Consider the following 17,890-nt stretch of genomic DNA (forward strand, 5'->3'; position numbering starts at 1 on the left):
GAAGATCAGGTAGTTGGTAGAAAAGCGAAGTGTATGGAAGATGAGGAATTTGCCTCTGAAAAATAGGTAAACACTAGTCAGTAACACTGACCACTCAGAGTATTTCGTCACGTGTGTCATGACACGTTGTACGACGTGATTCACATCAACACACCCCGCACTGTGAATGTGTTGTGGCAAAGGGGCAAATGGAACAAAAGATATCAACTTTCAATTCTTCCTTCCCAACCTACATCTCTCAAGACTCAAATTATTCTTTAGTCAACCTTATCTCTTCTGACCGTGACTTGTCAATCGATTTGAAGCTTTCACACAGTAACATGACGACAGCCAAAGAATCTATCGTGGTTCTTCTGCAGCCGGTCAGCGACAATGCCATAGCGGCATTCAGGAGAAACGAGAATACGATTCATTATAAGTCAGGCATTGCTGACCCTCATGGCTTTATCCAATTGGATCTCAGTATCTCTCCGAAACAGAAGTGTAATGGCTGGGTCTTTGGAGCAGACTCGAATGTGTACGTCCTTTTTTGTTTGCGTGCGCTCTTCCGCTGACCAAAACTCTTTCGGTAGGTGCGACGTTACAATCGGTAGACAGCCCCCTTTTCTATGTGATAGACTCTGACTCTAAGGCTATCAAATGAGTATCACTCCTGTCCCCGAAAGAATTGAAACTAATACCCCCGGGTGTCAGCGTCCACAGGTTCGACAATCAGCAATGTAGCATTCCACGTCGGGGTCACAGATACAGGATTGATAGTCATGGACTCAAAAAACAACAGTGCCATTGCGGTGACTTACGAACATAAGACTGTTGAACGCGGGCGTGATTTTCGATGGGCTCTTTTCCCGGAGATCACGAAAACGAACGTGAAGCTTGACCAAGGTCTTTTTGAATTCAACTTTGTCCTTCCAGATCGTGGGACGACAAATGAAGAATGGGCGAGTCGTTGTAGCGAATACATATCAGACATGGAACTTGGCTTACCGATGGGCTTGCGGACTACGCTAGCAACGCAGGTGCTCACCCAAGCACAACCAAGAATAGTTGGTCCTGGCTTTGAAACGTTCGCGACTCTTGGTCGAGGCAAATATGGCATAGTCCGTCTCGTAAAGAATGTGTCGACAGGAGCAATTTATGCCTGCAAGTTTTTTCATCAGGTTCTTAGAGGGGCCGAGTCGTATGATATCGCCTGTAAGCGGGAGATCTCCATGCTCAAGAACTACTGCAACCACGTAAGTCGCACTGCAGTGATATCAACAGGGAAAATGGCTGACGATCCGTCGCAGGAGAAAATCATCCAGTATAGACATAATTCTTGCCTTGATGGATTCCATCACTTGATCATGCCTTTGATGGAAGGCGGAACCGTAGCTGAACAACAGAAGACAAAAGCCTATACTTACTGGGAGACATCAGCCATTCTTCAGCAGTGCCTAGAAGGTTTAAAGTACCTTCATGGAAATGACATTGTCCACAGGTAAGACCACTTCTGCTGTCATGACTAGTGTTTCAGTGCTGATTGTTGTAATAGGAACATCAACCCCCACAACATCCTCGTCGACAGCGGAAACCGAGCACGTGTGAAGATTGGTGGCTTCAGCCTAGCAAAGCACGGTCAAAGCTTTTCAACACCACCAGAAGGATCTGTGCGATACAGAGCTCCTGAGCAGTGGGATGGACCGGACGACGCAAAAAATAGACCCGTCGTGGATGTCTGGGCCCTTGGCCTGGTCATCTCAGATCTAGCAGGCTTTAGTCCCGAGACACCCACCATCATCAATGGACCAGAATACTGCCAGCTGATAGTGGATACGATGTTAGCATGGCAGAGGAGTCCTAAACTCGTGGACGGTGCTTGGGAGGAGCACATAGCCGATCCAGATAATTATACTGTACTGGAATTGGTCTACGACTGTCTTCTATACATGCTGGAACGGAACCCAGGCGAAAGATACTCTACCACCGAGATGTTTCAACGGACAAGGCTTATGGAAATATTCTCCAAGTGGCCGGAAAACGTTCTTGAGCTCCAAAATGACGTCTGGGCCATTCAAGCTGGGGATCTCGATTCTTAGGTCAAGCAATCTTGAGCACTTGATTGGCTTTACGCTCGTGGATTGGAAACTAGGGACGGTAGGATGAGTCCAGATATACTCTGAAAAGTGGTGCGAGATACCAATTTGATCGCCGATTGAGGAAATCTTAGTTCTTGAAGCTTTCAAATATACACTTTTGGAGATCAACTAAGTCCGCAAGATAGGCTTAAAGCCGATGATCTAACCTGGGATAGTCTAGCTCAGTATCTGAAAAGCTCAATAGAAATGCCATTTGACAATTTCGTCTTCGCCTGCAATTCCACAATGTCAGAGAGAAAGCGGAAGAGACATTCCCACGAACGCAATGAAAGCCCAACGAAACGAGTAGCAGTTCGTTCTTCGAAAGATGCCGTACGAATATCACTCCTCGAAGACGAACCGCTGTGGAAGCCAATTCTAGGTCCCATAACATCTCCCACAGCGACCATCAAGAGCTTACCATTGCCCAGCTTCTGCTCCCGGCTTATGCCTTTCTAATGCCTCGTCTTTCAAACCCTACCGCAAATCAGATTCAAGCTCCAATGACCTTCTCCTTCATTCCGAAGCGCACCCAGCCCTTGACTATGTCGCTCACACAAACCCCTCGTCTCCCTCCAGCGAGAACCTCAAACATTATATTGGGATCTACAACCCGCACGCAACCTCTCTCAAGATTGTCCCTGCAAGCCACATGACTGTGCGCACCACCCTCAAAACCAAGCGACGCCTACCAACCAGAAACACCTCCAACTCGGACTCAGACTCAGAACCTCTACCCCCATCAGACCGTCGCGCTCTCGCTGAAGCCTTCGGCACGAAGAAGGCTCGGAAAAGGCTTCAAGATCAGACCGAGAACGCCATCTCACCCTCCAAATCCATCAGACCAAACCAGCCCCTCGATCCTCTCGCCTCGGCCGTCCTATCCACCATGCCCACCTCCAACCCCTCCCGAGCCAAAACAGCAGAAGAAGCAGCGTCCTCCAAATCAATCCCCAAACCCAACCTCTCCGCCTCCTCCCCATCAGAGGCCTATCCCATTAGCACCCTCGTAGGCAACACCGACAACCTCTCCAACATCCGCATTCAATCTCTCCTCGACTCCGTCGCCGCCTCCGCCTCCGTCCAGATAAACAGCCACTTCCTCGGCCCCCTCCTCGTAAAAGCCGCCCAAGCTCGCGACATCCGCGCCTGCCGCCTCCTGAAATACACCCTCCTCCTAATCGAGCTCTACAAAATCATCATCACGCCTCCCCCAGGCAGACCCGCAAAACCGCACGCGCCGAAACGTCTCCCCCGCCTCGATACCAACGTCATGAAACCCCTGCTCGAAGCGTACACCGGCCCTCTCGTCGACGCTACCGCAATACGCTTCACGGAGAACGCCGCCGGATGTGGGGGTAATGTGACGAAATGGCATCTCGATCTTTTGGTCACGCATATCCTAGCGCTGAGCTTGCATGTGGCGACCCCGCCGTTTGTGGTGGATACGTGGCTATTGCAGAAGGATTTAGTGATGGATGCGCCGACGATTGGGACGATGTTTAAGGAGCTGGGGTGTGAGGTTAAGGCGATGGGAAAGAGTGAGATGGAGGGGCGGAAGCTGAGTAGAGCGGAAGGGGGATTGAGGAGGTTGGTGAAGTTAAAGGTGCCTTTGACTTTTCCGGGTGTGAAAATTGGTGGGGGGAGGAGAGGGATGGGGAGATAGATTGGTCGGGAAGAGCATGAGAGTGGATGTTGCGAAAGGTGGTATGGATTTGACGACTGATAATCATTCTAGCGAGGCGCTGGTGGACAAACAAAAGTGATACCTTGAATGAGAAATGTGGATGGTAACTTATTCTTGTGAAGATGGCACAATATTTTGATAAACCCAATTTCGATGCTATTTCCAACGACATCCGCAATTTCGCTATAGCTCTTTTCTCAAGCAGCAGCAGCCACCATCTTCGGCCCCATCCCCACCTCATCAATTGCCCCCTCAATCTCCTTCCTCTCCTCATGCACCTCCACCTCCCTCCTCCCCACCACATCCTTCAACCCCAACTGCTCATCCGTCCAAAGCGTCTCGATCTCCTCTTGCCCTTCAACACCCACCCCAACAAACCCCCCGTCAGCTCTCCAATCCTCCGTCTTCTTTATGCCAAGCTTCTCCCAAACATCCACCAGCGCCCCTACCAACTCCCTCTGATACTTCCCTACATGCCCCGGCGTAGGCGTGAATCTCAATCTCTCCTCCCCTTCGGCACAGTCGGATAATTAATCGCTTGCACATAGATCCCATGATTCTTCAACAACAAATCACTAGCTTGTTTCGCGACTTCGGCGTTGCCAACGAGGACAGGGATGATATGGCTTGGATTCGGCATCACAGGGATGCCCTGCTCGACGAGCGCGGCGCGTGTGGCGCGAGTGTGGAGTTGTTGCAGCCTTCTGTCCTCCGAGTGGCGCTTCTGATACTCGATGGCGGTCTTTGCGCCGGCCATGGTTGCTGGGGGTAGGGAAGTCGTGAAGATGAAGCCCGGTGCGAGGGAGCGGATGGTGTCGACCATGGCGGCGCTACCGGCGATGTAACCGCCTACGCAGCCGTAGGCTTTTCCAAGGGTGCCGGTGATAATGTCGATGCGGGACATGATTGTGTTTTCTGGTTTGCCCTGGGCGTGAGCTTCAAAGTCGAGGTGTTCGGCTACGCCGGCACCGTTTGGCCCATACATGCCGACTGCATGGACTTCGTCGAGAAAGGTTAGGGCGCCATATTTGTCGGCCAAGTCGCAGATTTCGGCGATAGGTCCTATGGAGCCGCACATGCTATAGACGGATTCAAAGGCGATGATTTTAGGGACGTTGGGGGGCAGAGAGGCGAGTTTTGTCTCAAGATCGTGCAGGTCATTATGTTTGAAGACCATTTTCTTCGCACCGCTGTGGCGGATGCCCTGAATCATTGAGGCGTGGTTCATGCTGTCACTCAGGATGACGCAGTCCGGAAGCTTAGAGCCCAAAGTCGCTAGAGTAGCGTCATTGGCAACATAGCAGGACGAGAACACCAAAGCAGATTCTTGTGCGTGCAAATTGGCGATTGTAGACTCAAGCGCCACAGCATGCTGATTATGTCCAGAGATGTTGCGAGTGCCACCAGCACCGGAGCCATAGGTGTCTAGAGTTTCATGCATTGTCTTCAGCACCTCCGGATTACGTCCCATACCCAGATAGTCATTAGAGCACCAGACAGTCACCCGCTTCTCCTTGTCTGACATATGCGCCTGTGGGAACTCACGAGCAAGGCGGTTAATGTTGTTAAAGTAGCGATATGATCTATCTTTGTGTTTCTTATCCAACTCATTCTGGTAGAAACCCTCGTAGTTGAATTTACTGGTAGTAGGAGCAGCAGGCTTGGGGCCAGGAATGGCGACGTCTTGAGCGCGAAGTGCAGGCTTCACAGCGTCGGACACAGGTACTGATGTATGTCAGGAGCCATTGATGCGAAATCCACTGGGAACCTACCCTGCTCGTTGCGTTTCAACATTTCTTGAGCAACGCTTGCGTAGTGGGGCCTCGTAGTGTGCATCTTTGCTTTTCCACTGTACGCCTTTGTTCCCCCAAAGACACCATTCAACGCGTGGCCACCAGCTTTGCTTGCCTGAACAGCCATAGCCTTGCCCATGATAGGGCAACGGCGGGCGAGGACCTGTAGGTTGGAGATAGTCCCACCACCAGGTGAGGCATGATGGGGAGTGGTTGCCGTAGACAGTGATCGCAGCGTGGCGGGCGAGGTTTTGTTAAGGAAGGGGCACATTGAGCGCGATTGTCGTAGCAGAGCGTCCATGATGGTAGGCCAGTTGAATGGTCTGAGGGAATGAATGAAAGAAGGGTTGGGAAAGATGGAGAAGGGGAAGCAGAAGAGTCAGCCTTTACGAACAGTTCACACACCGCCCTCTCCTTCTTTTTCAGGTGATGGCGTAACTTCCAATTGTGCACCGACCCCATAAATCGAAGCCACTTATGCACCCTTATGCATTGATTTGCATTACTTATGCACCCCATCGGATGACAGATGCGCCCACTAACCGCTTACGGAATGCTGACCACCATTTGTGACCAATTAGCGCTCTGCCGATTGCGGATTACGCTTCTTCAGCCAAGCATCATCCCACCACAGCCGGTGACCGGATGATTGACTTTCTGTACCTGAACATTCTTGCAAGACGAGGACTTGGAGAGAATGATTCGAACATCAATTCATTCAATCGACGTAGTTCTTTTCTGACCGCCTCTATCATACACCCTAAGGCGACGTGGATATTACACGTCCACAGACATCAAGACAAGAATGCTTTTATGCAATGACATCCCATGATCGTACTCCTTTCGCTTCCTCCAACTCAATAACCCACCAGTATGTTTGCTGAGCCTTCTCCGCTTGTCCACTCTCTTCATGCACACGAGCCATTGCGAACCAGGCGTCGGTGCTGTCCCATCCCTGGCCCGATTTGGTCAACATGGAGAGCATTCCATATGCTCGATCGCGCGCCGCCAGCCGGTTAAGCGTATCTTCTGACGTGTCTATATTTACACTAGTGTCTGGTGCCGTCGTGTATGGAAGAGACCCAAGGGTCGGTATGACGGGGGGTGGTTCCAGTCCTTTCGGTTTCGCCGGCTTGTTTGGAGGAGTAGCATATTGGTCGAGCAGAATATTCGAGAGGCTGGCTGTAGCAACAAGGTGGTCTCCATCATTACTCAAGGCCATCTCGTAGCTGTCAACCGCTTTTGCGGTATTGTCCTGAGCCTCCCAAAGCGCCCCTTGTTCGGCGCATACGTCGCCCCAGAGCTGCCCGCAAGACTTGTATCCGCCGTAGCCTGGGCTGGTATATGTCTCTGCGCTCATACCTTCATTTTCTGCTATTGACTTCTCAACTGCCTTGACTTGCTCTCTAGCCTCATTGATGGCCTTTTGACACTCTTGATACATCGATGCTCGACGATAAACCCCGGACATGAACAGCCATATCCTGCAAAGCAAAGCCCGTGCTTGACGAGCTTGTATACTAGGAGTGTAATGAGGTTCTGGGATCTCGATCAGAGGCATCAAGCTAGTAGTAGGCCTAGACCCCGAGGAAGAGGGTGGGTTGGGCAAGATTGGATTGGAGTTGGGGTTTGTCTTATTCATATTTTCCGCGGCTGACGGAATTGTGTACAATGGATGGGAATGGTCAGCACTCGCTATTGGAGCTGAGTCTTTGGACTGCTGATTGTGCGACATTGCTACCCCAATTTGATCAGGTGAATACTGCGTGGTTTCAACATCACTTCCTTGGATCGATGGATCCTGGGAGTCGGATTGCATAGACTGGTCCTGATCTGGGTTGATGGGAAGATTCAAATGTTTTGTGTCATGTGACTTCGCGGGTGGCGGCATTGATGGACTGCTTGCACGGCTTTTACGCACGCTGTTGAGACTCCTTCGACTAGGTCGTTTTTTCAACTTGTTCGATTCATGTCGCCCGAGAAAACCTTGATGGTGCTTTGGATTCTGAGGTAGAACGATGGTGTCGTCGGTCGTAATGGCAATAGCAGGTTTGGCGTCGCCATTTGCTATGGGTTTGGATGATCCTACAGAGCTAGTCACGGACTCATTGTCGGCAAGTCGATGTCGGAGTGGATTCTTCGGCAAATGCAGTATGCTTTGTCGGAAACTTCTTCGTGTCCCAGTTGTGCTTGGGGCTGGTGAGGAATCTCTTGTTTCTGGCTTCAGCAAATTCACATCGTCGTTTAATTTGAAGAGCCTAGAGTACAGTCCCAGCAGCTCAGTTACCTTGTTGACAAAGGATTCGGATTCACCCATAACTTCTAGCAGGGCGATGTGAGTCATTTTGAGTTCGATTATATTTCGTTTCTCCACAAATCCCAAGTCAGGTGGCAAGTCAAGCGACCTCAAGTCTCCGGAGAGCACTTTTTTGCCACCGTACGGATCTACCGCGGCCTCACAAGAGGTCACTGCTGTTGAAAAGTCTTGTCGCGCACTTAGCAGGAGAGCAACGAGGTGCCAACATTTGAGTAGAGTAACACGATTTGGGAAGTCCGAGTCTCCCTCGGAAGATGTGCCATCAACCATTGCGGGTTTTGACATGCCGAGATCGAGATGCTTGCCAATAGTGATTGCTTGCTTTACAGTGATCATGGCATCTTCTAATTTACGCGTTTGCGCAAGAACATAAGCAAGCGAGTATAGATGCTCGACATTGTCCTCGTCACCATATTCTGACCTGAGAGCTGACCTGTATGCTGATATTGCTGACTCTTGCAGTTTTGCCCGCGAGATTGAGTCGTACGTCAGTAATGCCCAGCATCGTCTGCTCAAGCCAATTGCAGCGTAGGCTCGCGCCATGATCTTCGTAGGTATTGACAAACTGGCTCTTTTAGGCTTATCAACCAAATCCACAGGCGTGTCCTCAGCGCTACTTTCAACCTGAATGTCCTCATCTGATTGTGCACTTACGAGCCAGTCTTCAATCAAATGTACCAAGTCCTGAGCCTGCTCGACGTCTTTTCTTTTGCCATACGTACATAGCATTTCGACTCCGCACACTATCGTACAAAGTGCTGTGGCGTCATCATCAAGGCTAATATTACGCTCCCCTGATTTCTTTTGCTTTGCTTTGCCCTTTTTGATAATCTCAAGATACGAATTAAGAGCTTTGCTCGCTAGCGCAAACTCAGATAGAGCTGCGTGTACGATAAAAAGGTACCTCAATATTTTGGTAGAGTGGAAGCTGCGGCTTGCCATCTTGTAAAGCGTCTGGTCATTGTTTCGTTAATCGCGATTCTTTTTCTTGGGGAAAAACATTCGCAGAGCTAGCCGGCGGCTTACTTACATCAAGAATACCTTTGCCAAGGACTATTGATCCTCCAGGACGAAGATCCTCGTTCGTCCATGCTGAACCAAGCAAGGTTCTCCAATTCCTCATCACGTGATCAGCCCAAGACTCGATTTCTGGAGTCACCTCATCCGCACTAGGAAATTGTCTCTCATTAAGCAACATAGTCTGATAGATTGCCTCGATACGCTTCAGCTCTATGGCAGGCTGCAATCGAGAATCAAAGACTGACGCAGCAACATGTGATCGTACGAGTATTGACAATGTCTCGTAGTAGCCTTTCCATATCAATGTTCGCTCGTGAGACACTTCTTGCCCACCAGCTGGAGCCGGCCGAGAGTCCCAGAATTGTGACCATGCTCGATATGGCTTAAGAATGGCTGTCGGCTTGAAGAGAGATCCTTCTGCTAACAGATCTTGCGAATTGTGTGCATTCTGCGACACGTAGCTGCTAGATAATGTACAATATCGAGCTAACAGCCTTTCGCTCCAACATTGCCACTCTGGTGCCAGACTCACGCTTGAATCAACGCTTAATACATAGGGCAATATGTTTTCGTAGCTCTGGACAGCATCTTTCTTTCTGCTCTTAGTCTCAAGTGCGAGACCTGCCGTGGTAAGCACAGCCAAACGCAAGCTGGGTTGAGGACCGTACTTTACCTCGGAAGAAGGCTGCCCGAACAACGCAGACATACGTGATTTTCTGTGCGAATTTTCCATCCTCTGATAATGCTTTTAGGAGTGTGTCCAAATCTTGAGGTAGGACTGCAAGGACAGCTTGATGATCATCGAGGGATATGTCTATCCATGCTGCGCAGACCCTTGCCTGGAATGCATCTTCTCGCCATTCATTCTCCTTTTCTGAGGCATCTTTCAATACAGCTTTCGCTTCATGTAAAGCGTTCGTATTCCCGGAGCTCGCTACCGCAGGACGTTTAGGATTGAAGGAGGAGACGCGGTATTCCGTCTGGGACGTGAGCACCAAGCCTTGACAATCATTAGCGCTAGAGTTGTGTATAACAAGTATTAATGGTTGTATGAGCTCACATCTGCGCTGTGGTGCGTGTTTTGCGACCTTTCTTGTGAGTTCAGGGATCTCCGACCAACGGCCATTGCAACGAGCAGCGTCAAGAAGTTCAGCGTAATGCGTAGCCTTCCCCGACTCCCTATGCTTCCAAATTGGTCAGCTGTAGCGATCATCTACATATCGGCAACTCACGCTTAGCATGTCGCCATGGGTGCTACTATCGTTATTGTTGTAGACAGAATGCGCGACGGGAAGTTGGTGGCTGTTGGAATGAAAGACACCGGTATTTTTCATGCACGCTAGTAAGATAAATCCTGGGGGCCAAAAAGGTTGCCCAGCCAGTCTGGTGAATAATGTCTGCCTATCCACTATATACATACATGCAGCAGTGCTGCGCAATCGTCATCAGGAGTCTACCAACGACTCGGGTCTTACCAGCGCTATGCTTATACAGACAATGGCTTGCAAAATGCCGCCAATAAGAAGATTCCATGAAAATTAGTACCTCACTTTGCTTTGTAGATCTTCTTCTTCTTCCCCAACGGTCCTAACGTCCGTCGTGAAACTGCCACTGGGGGTGGTGGCTGATTTGAGAACAATGCTACGAGACCATTCGGATGTCCATACTGAAAGTAAATCTCGAAATGCAAATTGACGGCTTTTGTAGGGTTGAGTGTCATGGTGACTGTCTTGTTCTTAGGCTGGCTGTAGCCTAGCTTATCATAATGATTACTGTTGGGCGCGGCCGTCCAAGCTATGACTGAGGTGATGGCGACGTTGGCTGACATGCTGAAGAAGTATGTGACTCCTGCAGCAATTGGGACCGTTGGGGTATTGGTATCAGCACCGCCCTCCCAGTCGCTGAATGTGAATTGAGCAATCGTAGAGCAAGTCCCATTGGGCGCAACTCTGCGATGCAAGCCATTTCCTTTCGCAGGGATCTTGAATTGATGATGAAGCGAACGTCGGCGTCTTGATGCCTTTGCAGGAGCTGCGAGCGCGCCGTTGGCCCACAGATTGACTGGAGTCGCTGGGCAAACGCTCGCATCGTGATCTGGTGGATAGGTGAGATCCGCGTATGGGCCAAGCGTGGGACTTCCTCCTATTGCCTGACGCGTTTCCAGCCAGGGTTTGAAATACGGTACTGCTGTTACATAAACCATCAGAGTTGCTATGATGAATGCAAATGAGGAAATAGGCATAGCGATAAGAAGATGATTTGCCGCATGTTCAGCTGCTGTTTCTTCAGCTGACAAGGTACATTCGATGAGTCGAGAGTGAGATTATTATCATGGGAAAGAGAGAAACGCATGCGCGGATGCAGGCAGGAAAATGGAAGCGCCGTAAAGCTTTTGTTGTAAGCAGGAAGCGGGCGACGGCAATTGAGCTACGTAATCTGTGGCTATCAGTCCAGGCTTAGCAAGCAACGGCAGCAGTTTCGGCTGTGATCCGAAAAGCAAGAGGGATGCATGAGTGTCGGGCGATGAGACTCCGCGATGTATTGGTGCGCTCCAATGTTCGTGGGATGCAGTCGCATGCGAGAAACGAAACATGGTGAGGGAGAGATCGCTGCCCTTAACTAAAAATACTCAAAATACGGTGTCTAGGCGCGTAAAAGGATAGCCGCGGTTACCGTGTGTATCGAAACTTTAAAATCAATATTCCGGGACGATCTTCGATTTCTCCAGCACAACCCTATCAACCCTATCAACCCCTGCGCCGCCATGCGTCTTGTGCCAGCCTCAGGCGCACTCATCTTTTCTCCGACTGCAGCCCGTGTTGGCCGTCTTGACTGATGGTCAGACTGTTGGCAGACACCACAAGACCGTTTCCTGGACCGCATCTGAATCAAGTGGCTCGCTTAGTCTGGCACACCAAGGCATGACTGACTCGTGGAGACCCTCGAGTTTCATCCCACTCCGTTTGCTTACACACCGGCTTGCAAGTACACCTGATTGGCAGCTCCCCCACGTCGTTCCGATTTTGGCCGGATACGTTAGGGAATGTAGCACACCTAGGTCTGCCTTGCCTGAGGCTAGCACTCGAAACAATGCCGAGGAAACAGTCCTGATCCATCAATTCAAAACTCAAGTCTCGGCCTTCCTTCAAGGCAAAACCAACAACGGCAAGTTCACGGCGATTGTGCTGATCAAGACCCTGGTCGAAGCCGCCGGTCACGATGTCTTGCATGAGACGATTCCGTGGGTACGGCATCTACTTGTCTTGTTCAAGGTAAGCCGGTCTACGTCTTCCTGAGGCATACACTAGAAGCTCTGTTCATAGGGTCAAGCCGACATATTTGGAAGTTTTGCTGACGCACTTTATAGAGGCCAGGACCGAAGAGCACCAAGAAACTTACAATTATCACATTAACTAGGATATTTCTACTCACCCAGGGACAAGCGACCCTTATTCGAGAGCTGACAACACCTTCTCTGCCAGATTTTATTGCGGCTTGTATAAGCCTGACCAAAGTTCCCGGTGTCAATGTCTCATATTACGACGCTGGTGGAGGGTTGATCAACACCGTCCTACAAGCTTTCGTGCAGCTCATTTCGCATCATCCGGCCGTGTTTCGCCCATTCTCACCACAGATCCAGACTTTGGTGGGACCCCTCCTTGCACCAACTATTCCAAAGGATTTCTCTAGGCATAACAATGTTTTGAGCCAGTCATCGCTATCTGCCAATGCTCGGCGCCTTTTTGTATTACTCCATTTGACGGCACCAAGGAATGCATGTGGAGAAGCATGGACGTCCGCACTGCGCCAGACGATGTTATCTTTGCATCGTACGGCAGACTTAGTCTTTCGTGCACTAGTTGAAGACGGACAGCAGGGGCGCGGCAATTCTAGCAGTAGTCGAAATGTGGCTTCGCTCAACCAGGAAGTAGCAGATGAGAGTCCCGAACCTCTTCCACTTCTCGGGTGGGCTGGAATCAATGCAGGCATAGCGCGGCTGAATGGATTGATACTCCTAATCCAATCATTTCTCTCCACATCTACATCCACAACCGTCAATATTCTCGTCAGTGATATTTTGGGTGTCTTAGATCGGGTGACCTCAATGACTGCGCCTCGCAGTGACAAAGACAGACGAGTAAGGACAGAGATTAGCAGAGACGAACGTGAAAGCTTGTTCATGTCGCTACCGAGTCTACACATATCGACAATCAATGCACTTTCTACTTTTGTTACTAGACTGCAACATCAGTGCCTGCCAGTGGCGCAGACTATCTTGACTCAGATCCTCTGGATCTTCCAAGAGGAGCAGTCTGATCCCGAACTGCGACTGTCAAGCTACAATGCCGTGGCCGATGTGGTGTCTCTTCTCGGGGCATCCATTGCAAAATCTAACTTCCAAGCTCTCTCTGGTCTACTTCATTCGTGCTGCGAAGATCTTCTCCCCCCAGCTCACTCAGAGGCGAATGTGACGGTGCAAAACGGTGCGGGTGGCGCTTCTTTGAACCAATCACATCAAGGATCGACGGTCGCGCCGAATGGACTTCATCATATAACCCATACGTCTGCAAAAGTCCAGGAAGCTGCCGAAAACTTGGTGACTGCCGTGCTACGGAGAACGCCTGTTCATTGGCTAGATACACAATTGCGTGCACAGATCGACCGCACAATAGTACTGGCAGGGTGCAAGAATGCGATGTTAGCGAGTACAATTAATCCAGCAACACAGAATGGGAAAAATGGAGCAATTCTAAGTATCCTACCGTTGGTTGCACATCGATTTCCAATGTCTTCTCGTGTTGATACAATAATTCACCCTCAAATGCCTATAATCCACCACACTAGCGCAACAGGCAGCACTGATTTCGATGAGATGTCTCAAGACAGTGAAGAACATGAAGACGACTCAGGAACACAAAGATCAAACTTCCCAGATATTCCAATGAACTCTAATGGCGACGTGCCTAGCTTAAGACATGTTGATACTCGTGAATCCAGCCCTAATATTCTGCAGCCTAATTCTGGAGAGAATATGCCAGCCGCTGCACCATCAATCGCGGAAGATCCGGTTGCAGAAACACCCTTCATTTCGTATGTCACTGGGAAACGTGACCGGAGCATGGATGGGGACGCTAGCCTCGTCGATAACATGCATGACTTCCCTCGGACTGAGGCTGCTAAGAGACAACGTCACCATGGGTCAGATCATCTTCGATCTCAACCCAAAGAAAATCCTGATACTAATGGCAACACGACTGCTGACATCATGAATTATCATGAAACTTCGAGAGTTACACAAAAAGACATTTCGCTACCAGAAGAGCCTAGCATAGCTGAATCTCTTTCAAAGATGCAAGAAAATGCTCCGAGGGATGACATGAGTGATAGTGACGATAGCGAAATCCCTCCTCTCGACACTGGAATGGAACTCACCGATGACGAGGGCGAGGATGACGAGGAGTCCGGCGAAGATGATCAGCAGCAAGTCGAAGAGAAAAACAACAGCCTAGACGCGCCTTGATGGTACCTGTGCACCACAAGACCTCTTGGAATGGCATAACCAGACTCTTGTAAGATGTCATGGCTCAGAAAGCTAACCCACTCTGCCACCATTTGTCCGCTCTATGGAATCTAATCCAACTTCCACCCCAGAACCACCATCCTTTTCCCCGCAGCCCCCTGACGAGGCTTACGGGAACAGGCTCGTACAACCAAATGCCGACTGCTGCAAAATCATCAGCAACCAGCGGTCCGGTAATGTAAAACCACGTTGCCACGAATACTGCATTTCCAGCTTCTCGCGACCACCATGGCAACTTCTGAGTCATACCTAATGTCTTCAACCAGATACTCATAGCTCTTTGTCCCATCACTCCAAGGATCTGTAGGAGAAAGAACAACATCGAATTCAGCGGCTTGGTCGGTCCAAGTGACGTATAGCTAGCACAAGCATGCAACGCACCACTACAAGCAAAGGCCATGAATACCCTCAGCGCCTGTCCTTTCTTCGTCTTCTTCTCCCAACCTTGCCCAATTAATCGCGCAGCCGCCTCTCCGGCTTGTTCAAACCCAAAGCGAAAGAGCTGCTGCCACCATTGGCCCCACGCTCCCGCCAAACCTTTCTTGCTGAATGCTCGTACGGATCCGAAGTAGGGTGAGTATAGCCACGGTTGCGCGTGCTGATCGATTGCCTTTGGACTGAGCAAACCGACCATCACAAGAGGTGCCAGGAGGAAGATAGTCTGCAAGGATGCGTACACGAAGGAAACCGATAATAGTATGCGCGAAAGTCGGGGGCGTGGAAATGGTGACGGGGTGTTAGGGCCTAGGGAGAGGAAGTATGGATCTTCCATGCAAATAGACTTGAGGATGTCGAGGAGTAGCACCAAGCCGATGAATTCTGGTATTCGTTTTCGCAGGAGCTGTCTGCGACTTATGGTGGAAAATGAGGTTGGTGGACCGAATGGGCTGTTCTGTAGCTGAGATTGAATGTCTTGTGGTGGTGGAGTCATTCCGGAAATTTGATGGCTCCATCTTGGGCCGCGGAAGGAGGAGATGAGATCGAGTACCCAGTCAAGCCGGTGAAAGAAGTCAGCAGGAAGATGCTGCCATCGAAACGCACCTATCTGTAGATTTGATTTCTGCTGAGGTTGTTGGGAGTGATCATCGATTTCTTTGTTCATTTCGCTTTGATGAGATGCAACTTTCCGCTTCAATAATTCTTTGTCTTGATTTTCGACAGAACTTTCGTCCTTGAGTCCGTGACGCTTTCGGATACCATCATCTAAGGGCTTCTGATCATTACCGTCGCCGTGGGCTACGCTCGCCGACTCTCCACTGTGCCCTGACTTGCCGCCAAAACTGCCTGTAGACCCGTTCATGATATCGTTACTTTGCAATTGCGAGTCTACGTCTATGGAATCCGTATCTTGCCTTCCCACATCGTCTCCGCATGCACTGCTGTCATTCAAACCCTCCTTCCTGGCTAGACGCCCCAAAAATGCGCACTCGCCAGATCCGCCGACTTCACTCCTCACCACTCCTTCAACCCTCCTAAAGTCCTTCCTCGCATCATTAAACAGAATCAGCGTAGCCGACCAAAGCACCGCCCACGCGTTCAACAATCCAATTCCATACCCCACACTCACCCACTCACTCCTCGCATACAGGATACAATCCACCGCCTTGACCAGCACAACCGCAAAAACCGGCCACCGAAGCCAGTGCACGAGCCTCGACTCCGTAGGCGGAATCAAAAGATAGAGGATCAGCAAATTCGGGCCCAGTGAATCCCACGGCCACACGAACGGCCGAAATTCGCCCGATTCAAACGCTTGCTTCGCGGCTCCCTGGAAGCGGTGAGCGAGAACATCGCGGTAGTCCACTGGCCCAGAGGAGAATGTCGCGCGTAATGAATTCCAGGACGGGAGATGGTCGGTCATCTGACCACTGCTAGAGTGAGATACTCGACGTCTGTCGGATGCAGGCTTGTCGGATGAGGAGGGGACTCCTCGGGGCTCGGCTGAGCAGCGGTTGATGTTCGTGGGTTTGCAGGCGGTCTGGGGCGGTAAGTAAGCTTAGAATCAGGTGATTGTCACTCTATGCGATGGGCGGTTTTCTGTTTAAGGATGAGACAGCATCAGCTTGGTGAGGTCATGGATGATGGGCTGACAGGCGCGCTTGGGGAGGGTTTGCCTAAGCGCCGTAGCGGCGGGAGCTAGTGTTAGCTTGAGTCTGGGGCTTGGCGCTCAAAATTGGAGAATGCGTTGGAATTTGGGGGAGAGACAATGAAGAACTGTGGATTGTTCTTTTCGAAACGGAGTATTTCTGTGTCTGAAGCTATGTGCAAGGTAAATACCATGCTTCTCGTTCGTTGGTGTCACTGAATGGCTGCTTGTCATCGTTGAAGGACGGCATGCTGATCGATATTCGATGTACACCCTCACTACCACTTTTAAGGCATCTTGAAGTCACGATTACCCAGATAACATGATCCATAGGTATGTCGATCATTGATGTTTAACATGCTGATATCATCTAAGAATCGCTATACATTGAACGCTTGTCGTTCGCCATCAGAAACGAATGAGCCCTTGTTGATCCAATTACTTCGCAACAGAATTAGACAGAGCTTTCAATTAAAAATGAGCTATCACTTCAAGACTACTTTGTCGCTCTTTCTTGCTACGCGAGAGATCCTCACACCTCAGCTAGATCTCATGTACCTCGAGACGCGACGTGAAATCCCCATCTACAAGCTTTGTACGCTTTGACAACAATGAAAAGGTATCGAGAACCTGCTACGACCGAGAGACGCAACTTTTCGTTGTGTAGCAAGGATATTTACACTTTAAGATGTGATGCATCGAGCTCGCACCATAATTAACACCTGCCATGATGCAGGCTTACCTTTTGAAATCCAATCCTTGCGTGATCAGCGTTCACACCCCCTTAGCTTGCAAAGTTGGCCCTATTTATGTTCTTCAGCGTGCATACTTCTTAATCTCCGTCGTTTTTCTGTTCCACTCAAGTTTCATGAGTCGTCATAAATAAATATTTACCTTTCACATACATCTTTTTGATGAGAACGTCAGGGAAATCGAGGCCGAGGACTGGCCGAGAAGCCAGTTTTTGTATGCCCTTATTGCAGCACTATTCATGTGCTTGGTTGATGGTATGATCTAGACATTACCCGAATCCAGGACTACTGTCGCACATAGACGACTGCTTCTTTGGAGGAAGTCTCGAGATATACGATTGTATGAACTTGTTTACGAGAATCAGACGAAGAGCTCACCAAGAAGAAAACACAGCACTCGTTCAGTAGCACCACGCGCTATCGCGGCAGTCTTTCCCTTCGAAAAGCTGCTTTGGACTTGAACGCCTCTCAGATGAGCGCAATTCCCTTGTCTGGCATGAATACACATTATGCTCAGTGTTCTACCATCAACAATGG

At 49.9% G+C, this 17,890-nt stretch overlaps 7 protein-coding genes across 7 annotated transcripts; 3 read left to right on the plus strand and 4 right to left on the minus strand.

Moving 5' to 3' along the window:
* Positions 1-761: 761 nt before the first annotated feature.
* On the plus strand, positions 762-2,078 carry KY384_003861 (uncharacterized protein; the record flags this gene model as incomplete). Its single annotated transcript, XM_044812370.1, has 3 exons — positions 762-1,235; positions 1,290-1,480; positions 1,535-2,078. The coding sequence occupies 3 exons, from the start codon at positions 762-764 to the stop codon at positions 2,076-2,078; spliced, it is 1,209 nt and encodes a 402-aa protein (XP_044671503.1).
* A 691-nt stretch (positions 2,079-2,769) lies between these two features.
* On the plus strand, positions 2,770-3,783 carry KY384_003862 (uncharacterized protein; the record flags this gene model as incomplete). The annotated part of the gene is made up of 1 exon (XM_044812371.1): positions 2,770-3,783. The coding sequence occupies one exon, from the start codon at positions 2,770-2,772 to the stop codon at positions 3,781-3,783; it is 1,014 nt and encodes a 337-aa protein (XP_044671504.1).
* Positions 3,784-4,300: 517 nt separating this feature from the next.
* KY384_003863 (uncharacterized protein) lies at positions 4,301-5,898 on the minus strand (the record flags this gene model as incomplete). Its single annotated transcript, XM_044812372.1, has 2 exons — positions 4,301-5,529; positions 5,577-5,898. The coding sequence occupies 2 exons, from the start codon at positions 5,896-5,898 to the stop codon at positions 4,301-4,303; spliced, it is 1,551 nt and encodes a 516-aa protein (XP_044671505.1).
* A 510-nt stretch (positions 5,899-6,408) lies between these two features.
* Positions 6,409-8,856, minus strand: KY384_003864 (uncharacterized protein; the record flags this gene model as incomplete). The annotated part of the gene is made up of 1 exon (XM_044812373.1): positions 6,409-8,856. One exon carries the CDS (start codon positions 8,854-8,856, stop codon positions 6,409-6,411), a length of 2,448 nt encoding a protein of 815 aa, XP_044671506.1.
* A 16-nt stretch (positions 8,857-8,872) lies between these two features.
* KY384_003865 (uncharacterized protein) lies at positions 8,873-11,176 on the minus strand (the record flags this gene model as incomplete). The annotated part of the gene is made up of 4 exons (XM_044812374.1): positions 8,873-9,555; positions 9,608-9,934; positions 9,995-10,113; positions 10,485-11,176. 4 exons carry the CDS (start codon positions 11,174-11,176, stop codon positions 8,873-8,875), a joined length of 1,821 nt encoding a protein of 606 aa, XP_044671507.1.
* Positions 11,177-11,855: 679 nt separating this feature from the next.
* KY384_003866 (uncharacterized protein) lies at positions 11,856-14,455 on the plus strand (the record flags this gene model as incomplete). The annotated part of the gene is made up of 2 exons (XM_044812375.1): positions 11,856-12,206; positions 12,302-14,455. 2 exons carry the CDS (start codon positions 11,856-11,858, stop codon positions 14,453-14,455), a joined length of 2,505 nt encoding a protein of 834 aa, XP_044671508.1.
* A 64-nt stretch (positions 14,456-14,519) lies between these two features.
* On the minus strand, positions 14,520-16,376 carry KY384_003867 (uncharacterized protein; the record flags this gene model as incomplete). Its single annotated transcript, XM_044812376.1, has 1 exon — positions 14,520-16,376. The coding sequence occupies one exon, from the start codon at positions 16,374-16,376 to the stop codon at positions 14,520-14,522; it is 1,857 nt and encodes a 618-aa protein (XP_044671509.1).
* Between the last annotated feature and the right edge of the window lie 1,514 nt (positions 16,377-17,890).

This window comes from Bacidia gigantensis (genome assembly GCF_019456465.1).
Source record: "Bacidia gigantensis strain McMullin 20006 chromosome Unknown contig_180, whole genome shotgun sequence".
Taxonomy (NCBI): domain Eukaryota; kingdom Fungi; phylum Ascomycota; class Lecanoromycetes; order Lecanorales; family Ramalinaceae; genus Bacidia; species Bacidia gigantensis.